This window comes from Henckelia pumila, unplaced genomic scaffold (assembly GCF_033568475.1).
Source record: "Henckelia pumila isolate YLH828 unplaced genomic scaffold, ASM3356847v2 CTG_461:::fragment_3, whole genome shotgun sequence".
In the NCBI taxonomy this organism is placed as follows: domain Eukaryota; kingdom Viridiplantae; phylum Streptophyta; class Magnoliopsida; order Lamiales; family Gesneriaceae; genus Henckelia; species Henckelia pumila.
This window is the reverse complement of record NW_027331831.1, coordinates 6,978,358-6,987,341: the sequence shown is the minus strand read 5'-3', so window position 1 is coordinate 6,987,341 and position 8,984 is coordinate 6,978,358. Positions and strand designations below refer to the sequence as shown.

Below are 8,984 nucleotides of genomic sequence, written 5' to 3'. Positions count from 1 at the left end.
AAAATCGTCGTTTCTTGATCTACAAGTGTGTGTAATTGATTTGGGTTTTGATATATCTGCGGGAAATTAATTAAGGGGTGAATATCGGGGAGCTCCCAAAGCGTGAAATATATTTCACGCGTTTTAAACCAATATCTGGCTGGTTTTGGGTTTTGATCGATATATCGATACAACTAACCACAATAAATTCGGTCATTTCACCTAACAGTTAGGGTTTTGATCGATATACCGATCTTTGCATGCAATATATCTGCGGGAAATTAATGAAGGGATGATCGGATTCGGGTGGGAGGATATATACAAGATAGTGGAGGCGATGCTGCCGCTGTACGTGGCGCTTGCTTTGGGCTACATCTCCGTCAAATGGCTGCGAATGTTCAAGAGCAACGAATGCGACGCAATCAACAGATTCAACTGCTATTTCATCATCCCATTCTTCACATTCAACTTCACGTCCGGGGTGGATCCGTACCACTTGAATTTCAGGTTTCTTGGAGCAGATGTGATCGCCAAGGCGATTGCGGGAGTGGGTTTGGCTCTGTGGATTCATTTCTCCAAGATGGATTACTCGTGGATCATAACTTCTTTCTCTCTTTCCAATTTCAACAACACTCTGGTGGTGGGAGTGCCTCTGCTCCAGGCCATGTATGGGGGATTAGGTGAAAACTTGGTGGTGCAATCATGTGTCATCCAATCCCTCCTGTGGCAGCCCATTCTCCTCTTCATGTACGAATTCCGGCGTGCGTGTGGTTCCAAGAATAATATTAGTGACAAGCAGCTGCAAGAAGCCACCCAACCAGTACCACAGTCGTCGTCTAGCAGCACTGTTGCGATTGAAATCGTCGACCAGGATTATGATGATGACAATACGCGGGTTAAATCAGCGGGCGCGGACACGTTAGCGCTATCGTCTACTCGTTTTCTGTCATTTATGAAGAAAATTTGGGTTGGGCTGAGCAAGAATCCAAATAACTATGCTTGTCTTCTTGGCCTCACTTGGGCTCTCTTAGCAAACAGGTACCATCCATATGTACATTTTCTGGCTTGCCTTCTGTGTGTCTCTCTCTATATATATATATACATATGTATAGGTTTGATCTGATACATGTACAGATGGAATCTGAAAATGCCTGGCATAGTGGAAGGATCGATACTCATAATGTCGAAGGCCGGAAGTGGAGTGGCCATGTTTAACATGGGTAAACAACTAGCAAATATATTCGGGCGCGCGCACACACACAAACACACAGTTAAATTTAGTGGTGTCATTTGTACTACTAAGAGCTGCATGAATGAATGTGCATGGCAGGACTGTTCATGGCACTACAAGAAAGTGTACTAGGATGTGGAGTTGGCTTATGCATGTATGGAATGGCTCTGAGGTTTGTGGGTGTACCTATGTCTACTGCTGTTGGATCTCTAGCTTTAGGCTTGCATTCGAATGTGCTTCGAATCGCGATCATTCAAGCAGCATTACCACAGGCTATAAGCTCGTTCGTGTTCGCTCAGGAGTACGATTTGCACGCTAATCTACTCAGCGCGCAGTAAGTATTCCACATATATATATATGCATACTACTCCTTTATGTATCTTTGTCGTCTAAATATTTTGATATATGTTAACTTGTTGATTTTGTTATAATATTGATCGAATGATCTGTGTTGTTTGCAGGGTAATTTTCGGCACAATCATATCCCTTCCGATCTTGATTGTCTACTATCTTACTTTAAATCTTATTCATTGATGTCGTACTAATTAAAGTAAAAAATGTAGGTAAGAACTTGACGTCACTGATTTTTATTTTTTGAAAATAAACGTAAGAGTGTATAATTAATAATTAATACATATTTTGTTGAATTTACATTTTTTAAACCCATTTTCATTGTAGGTAGCTTGAGGTTTGATTAATCTTATGATCCAATAAAACAAAAAATGGAAGAACCGTACCAAAATAATTGATGAAGATTAATAAGATATAAATAAGCATAAGGTTAATAAATAAATGAAAACTGGATTTGAAGGTTAAAATTTGAATTTAATGGGTGAGAATCGCAAGAGATAGGAACATATCTGGTCAAAAAAGGGATGAAATCCTCTGCTACATTTGTTGCTACGTACAAATTTAACTGTGCTATACTTTGTTAAAAACAACGCCGTTTGCACAAATTATTAAAAATTAAATTCATTAAACAACATGGATGAACAAAATATAATTAATCATTGATAAAATGTTCGATTCACCTATTTTTTTCAATTAAAATAGACAATAAATTGTGTCCCAAGCACGATATATGAGTAAAAAAATTTATTGATGATTTTTTTTAATTGAAAAAATAGGTGAATCGAAAATTTTATCAATGATTAATTATATTTTGTTCATCCATATTGTTTAATGAATTTAATTAATAATTTGTGCAAACGGGGTTGTTTTTAGCAAAGTGTAGCACGATTTATAGCACCAAGTGTATCTGTAAACTGATATCAATTGAAATTTAAAAATCTTGAAATAAAATATAGATTGCATACATAAATTTAAATTTAAATTGATCTAGATAAAATCAAAATAGATTTTTTTCGATCTCTTCTCTTTCACTCTTAATTTTCAAAATATAAACCACAAATGTAAATTGGCATCCTAATTTTCAAAATTTAAACCACAAATGTAGATTGAGTGGATTCCGAAAATCAACACAATTTTTGTAAAAAAAAAAATTCTAAAAAATCAATTTAAGCCACTAATTTTTTTTAAAAAAAATGCTTCAAATAAAAATAAAATGTGAGAAGTGTAGATGAGCATACAAAAATTGTTTCACTAAAATAAAAGAATTAGAATATATATATATATATATATATATATATATTACATCTGTGAGTTAAAATTAAACTAATTGAAAGCAAATTAGAGTAGATTTGTTCCTATCGATGCTCAATCATTAATTTCAAATTTCAAACGTGAAATTCAGTTTATTGAATTTTAAGTTTCCAAATTTATGTTGATATTGATAGCAATATAATTATTGTTCACAAAAAATACGTAGTAAACCAATAATTTGATCTAATATGAGTATTTATCATACACTGCATTTAATATAAAAAAGAACACCATATTAAATTATATAACAAATTTTATTCATTACACACGTGTGTGTCTCGGTTGCTAGTTAATATTAAAATTTAATATTTTATTTCCCCTAAGGGTACGTCAGGGAAAGGTACGCCATCAACAATGTTTGAACGAATGCATGGGTGCGAATTGTCTTATGTGATCTTTCATTAATTGAACTAATATTTTCATAATCGGATCGATGATCGAATTGATCTATCTTGAAAAAATGGTTTAATCTATCAGAATTATTTAACCGAACGGTCAGATCGAAAAACCGTTTAAATTATATAATATAATTAATAATATATTTTATTTTAAATTTCAAAAACTTAAAAGATGTATATTAATAAACAAAAATATATATTTATCATAGTTTGAAAAATAAATAACTATAGAAGTATATTCAAAATATTAATTAAAATTATATATATATATATATATATTTAAATTTGTCAGGATCGAGATGCTACTGCTACTAGACGAGTAATGAGCTACTACTATTCTATAGAGGCAGTAGCTAATGCTGCTAGTGAGTTCAGTAGTGTGAGCCAATAAACTCTTCTTTATCTTGAATCTCCGGGAGTCAACCAACAAATATACTTGTGCGGAAAGAGGCCAACTTGAGATTGGACTGCATCATCTGGCTCTATTAGTGCGAGTGTAAAAAGCAATAAATTACACGGTGGATTGTTTTTGGATGTTCGGAGACTCAACTTCTCCTACGTCACCTTTTTTTTGGTTCTGCTAGAAGGTACTACTAAAGACTTTGAGTATTACAATCCTTTGCAACACCCCACCTCAGCTAGGACTTACCCTACTGCCTTAACTGAGACTCCTAGACTCAACAAATCGGTTCTAGACTGATTTTACAAGAGTGTTTTGGTCAGCTCACTCAACTGATTAGTTTAAAAATAATGTACAACTTAACACATAGCACAGTATGATCCTGTCTGATCTGATATGCTTGATGTGTGTGTTTGGTGTTCTTCGGCTTGTGTATGATCTTCTATGTAACTGTTTGAACTCTTCTTGTGTAGATATGAACAATTATAAGTGTTTGTGAGTTCTTGTAAGCCGGATGCATCTCTTCGCATCTTATGGTCTCTATTTAAAGGCACAAGATAACGGTCATCTAGATTCAAATATGTATCAGTTGGATTGGAGCCGTTGTCTTGATTTGAAGCTTTACTGACATGAAGGTACACTGTTATGCGGCTGGTCAGTACGGTGTGTAGTAGTGTACAGAAGTCTTTATCCAATGGTTAAAGACTGGTTCTGCTGGCTACTGGTGAGCGGCTACTAATATGCTTCTGCTCGAGTTCTTCTGTTTTGCTTTATCTTCTCTTCTTCATCTACTGCACTTCTGCTTCTACTGCTTTATTCACTACAAGAAAACACAAAAAGACAACGAATTTTATCCAATGTCGTAGAGGGTTAAAAACTAATGTAACTGATAGTGTTTTTAACGAAACACAAATTTCAAATAATCATTTATATATAATATAATATTAAATTTAAGTTTTAAAATTAAAAAAAACTAATTTTTTCCAAAAAAAAAATAAAAAAAATCTGAAATCCCGTTCTTGGCCGATTCAACCAATTTTGACCGGTTATGAGCGGTTCAACCGTTAAAACGGTTTTTGGCAGTATTTCGGACCGGACTAGTGACCGGTTCCCGATCGAACTGGTCGAACCGGCCGGACCGGTCCGATTTTGAAAATATGAAATTGAACAATCTCGTTTCTAGGAAATTAATCTGCTGATGGCAGAGACATAAAAAATCATGTGAGACGATATTACGGGCCAATTTTATGAGACGAGTCTCTTCGCCAATGAAAAAAAAATTTATATGCCAAAAAAATTGCTTTTTATTATAATACGGGCAGGACTGACCCGTCTAAAAAATAAATATTCATGAAATCGTCTCACAAAAGATCTACTTTTGTGGGGATCGAAAGAAGAAGAGTTGCTCTGATTGTGGAATCATCCCACGATATTCTTAAACTGTACATTGTTTCTCCTTTAACCGATATTTGTCTGACCGAAAAATTAGTAATCTAGCTCAAATGGGCATAGGCGAGTTGGTAAAGCCTGAGGTGATGTGGGAAAAAATTTTCCAGTAGTTGCGGGTTCGATCCTCGTGTGGAGCATATTCTCTGCTGAAATATTGTGGGGGTATGCTCTGGAGATTGTCAATGTTGCTCCCTCCCTCAGGTCTCTGCCGCTCGTGCATATCCCTTGATTTAACCCTACATGATCCAATGGACCTCTGACTCATGTCGGATGGGGTCCCCTTCATAGTCAACCCTTTTAAAAGAAAAATTACTAATCCAACTTATTTATTTTACATGACATAAACAGGTCTAGTTGGCAAAACCCCTTTTGACCGTTCTATTTTGGGGGATCTGGAGATTGAATTTGTTAGATTAGAATTATTAAGGAATAAAAATCAATTTGGCACACAAACTTTGTTGTGTGAACTTTTTTAATGACCTAATTGATATATATTGAACAGACTCGGGCCAAATTGAATAAATTTAATCAGAACGACTAATTTACCCTTTAATCACAAAAAATGACTTATTTACTATATCGTATGCAAAGTCCATGTACCAATAAAATATATAAAAATTAGGGGTGTCAATTCGGGGTGGGTCAGATGGGTTCGGGTCAGGTCGGGCTGGCGAAAGACCCTTAAAAAAAGTTCTCGACCCGAGCCCGAACCCGATCCCGTTCCTGATCCCGATCCCGTATCAACCCGAAAATGGCCAACCCGAACCTGAACTCGGCTAACCCGACTAACTCGATCAATCCGAATCAATTTTTTTATTTTTTTATTTTTTAACAAAATAATTAAATAAAAACCTACAATAATAATAGTAATATTTAATTTAATCACATTAACAAAAACTAAGCTTATATATAATTTAAATTTGAAAGTCTAGTTGTAGAAAATTTAATATATATTTTCAACAAAAAAATAAAAATTATTTAAAAAAATAAAAATTATAAAAAATAAACATTAAATGACGAAAATTTATTATATCAATGTACAATAATTTTTTTTTTGAAAAATACAATGTATAAAAATGTAGCAAATCTTTCTTAATTTATATGAAAATAATGATAATATCGGGTCAACGCGAACCCGATTAATTTTTTCAGATTAGCTTTCGGGTCAACCCAATTCGACCCGAACCAAAAAACTCCAACTTTAACCTGATATTTTTTCGGTCGACTCATATTGGGTTGGCGGATTGGGTTGAGTTTTGACACCACTAATAAAAATCATTCTATATGATGTACTCAACGAGTAATTTTATTACTGAGAGTTAAATTACATTGTCAATTCTTGACAAATTTGATAATTGTATGAATGGGATATAAACATTTACTCGCATCATTTTGAGCTTTTTAACTTCAATTTTGTTCAGATAGTTGTTTTTAACAATATCAACTCTTGTTAGAAGTGTATGTAGATTGAAGACTTGAAGTAACGGAAATGACTGTCGAGGCAAAGAGTATAATTCTCTTTCCGCAAGACGAAGTTGCCCGATTACAATGTGCGAAACCGGTATCAGCAATCATCTCTTATAAGATACAACAATTTTTTTATCAAGCAATCGAAGCACATCAATTACTTAATTTCTGCTAACTCGTATATGCGGAACTTTTAAGTAAACTAGAAAATTGCACGTGCAACGCACGTGACACATTATAATAACTTTATTAATTGTTTGCTTAGCTTTTATAATTAAGTGTTATATATTTTACTATCAATTTCAAACTTTGGTTATAATGATTTGATCTCTAATTAGTTATTGAAGTGAGAACATTATGTCTTTAATTTTTTCTCTTTACGATCGATTTGTGGTATCTAATCGATGCTTTTATGTTTTACACCTTGGATTCAATTTATTTTTTTAATTAATGACTTTAAAACAATAACATATGTTATATATTTGTCGAAAAATGTAAAAAAAAATACATTGATTTTTTATAAACCGTAAGACTGAGCGTTTGCATTTTATTAAAAGCTATATATAGTTGATATATAATTGTGCAATTCAAATATTTTAATATGTGTAACAGTTCAAACACTACATTTTGATTGTTTTACATAGCAAAGAGATAATTATTGTACCCAATAATCTCCTTCCCAATAATTATGCTCGCAATCAATGTGAATCGAAGTCATGACCTTCACTTTGATACATATTGTATGGCCGAATGCTTATTGCATTTTCAATAATTATAGTCATTGGTATTTGGTAACAATACTAATCCAATATTTTAAACTATGTTGTATCTCAAACATCATGTTTCGATTGTTCTTCTCAGTATGAATAGTTATTGCACTTCAACAAAAGTAATATCTGTTAAATAATAATTTTACTTCTATTAATTTGTAAGTTAAAACAGTAATTTATTTGAAAGTTAAAACAATAATTTATTTGAAAGAAAATAATTTTTTTAGTTCCATTAACACATCACATTTTACTTTTTAGTCAATTGATTTGTCAAATTTAAGTTTTAATACACTAACTTTTAATTTTGACTATTTTTAATCCAATTGTTGACGTGACATCTAATAAGTCAAAACTTTTTTAAGTTGCATCATTATTATAATGCCCATGTCAGTATTTTTCGATGCAAAATAAAGCATTTTCCAGTGTCACCACAACAATTAGGTATAAATAGATTAAAATAAAATTTAGTATACAAAAAACAAATTTTGAAAACTTAGTGACCAAAACCTAAAATTTAAGAAGTTAGTGAAAAATAATAATAATTTTTTAATTTAAAAGTTTTAGTTGAAGATAAAATTTGATCTTCTATGAATAAAGTGTATATAAATCATATATATTTTTTACGTCTGATAAAACATGATTTCTATATGACTTGCTTTGATTTTCAAGTTTTTTGCTCATGCATAATACATTCACAAGTTTGTGTATATTTTTTAGCGTATTGAATAACTTTGTTTCGTTAGCTTTGAAAATCAAATTTAATATACATTGAATAATATTTAACATATAAAATAATTAATGTCCTAACAAAAATACAATACAAAATAAATTTTTCTAACATAAACTCTTATGTTAAAGTATTAACAAATTTATGCCAAAAAATTAATTTAGTCGTACAATTATTTATTTAATTAATGATAAACATAATTGTTTCATAATTTTGTCATAATCTTATTTTAAAATAAAAAATATTAATATGTAAATGTCTCTTTTTTTTACCTTTTTCTGAAAAATCATATACATATAATATGCAATAATCAAGGTAAACTTTTTTTATTTTTTCAAATCTTGTAATATTTTTTTCAGTGAACTATCATAGTTAGATTAGTCCTACAATCTAGAATACCAAAATTTTAGTTAGATTACTAAATTAAAAAAAAATAAACGAATTAAAACAATTTGATTGGATAAAATATGAGAATATCTTTCATTTATATGTGAAATATAGTCTCAATTATTTATGATCTGATTTACTTGCCTTGAACCAGATGACTAAATTAATGATTCTATTCATTTTTTTTCGCGAAACTATAATGACCGAAATATTATGTTAAAAAGTTTAGAAGACTAAAACATAGCGATGGTGATAAAAGTTGAAAGTAAGTTTTAAAATTAATATATATTTTTTAGATTAAAATAGCTTTCAATTAATAAAACTTTAACTTTTGAACATGAATTAAATATTAATAATTAATTCACATAAATAAATAAATAGACATAAATTAAATACTCATTGAAAAAGCTACAAAATGACATAAAATAACCTTGAAAATGACAAAAAGTTAGTCATTAAATGAAATAAAATAAATACAAATTAAACTGTAAATTCATAACTAAATAACCACTTT

At 31.1% G+C, this 8,984-nt stretch overlaps 1 protein-coding gene across 1 annotated transcript; it reads left to right on the top strand.

Annotated features, from left to right (window-relative positions):
- Positions 1–264: 264 nt before the first annotated feature.
- Positions 265–1,789, top strand: LOC140872351 (auxin efflux carrier component 5-like). Its single transcript, XM_073275171.1, has 4 exons — positions 265–1,017; positions 1,114–1,199; positions 1,310–1,544; positions 1,672–1,789. The coding sequence occupies exons 1-4, from the start codon at positions 272–274 to the stop codon at positions 1,742–1,744; spliced, it is 1,140 nt and encodes a 379-aa protein (XP_073131272.1). The 5' UTR covers positions 265–271; the 3' UTR covers positions 1,745–1,789.
- The last annotated feature ends 7,195 nt before the right edge of the window (positions 1,790–8,984 follow it).

What these genes read in the sequence shown, in the direction of transcription:
- LOC140872351 (XM_073275171.1), top strand. Translation starts at nt 272, where the DNA reads ATGATCGGATTCGGGTGGGAGGATATATACAAGATAGTGGAGGCGATG. An exon ending in AGTGGCCATGTTTAACATGG is followed by an intron (nt 1,200 to 1,309) that starts GTAAACAACTAG and finishes TGTGCATGGCAG; the next exon opens with GACTGTTCATGGCACTACAA. An exon ending in GCTAATCTACTCAGCGCGCA is followed by an intron (nt 1,545 to 1,671) that starts GTAAGTATTCCA and finishes TGTTGTTTGCAG; the next exon opens with GGTAATTTTCGGCACAATCA.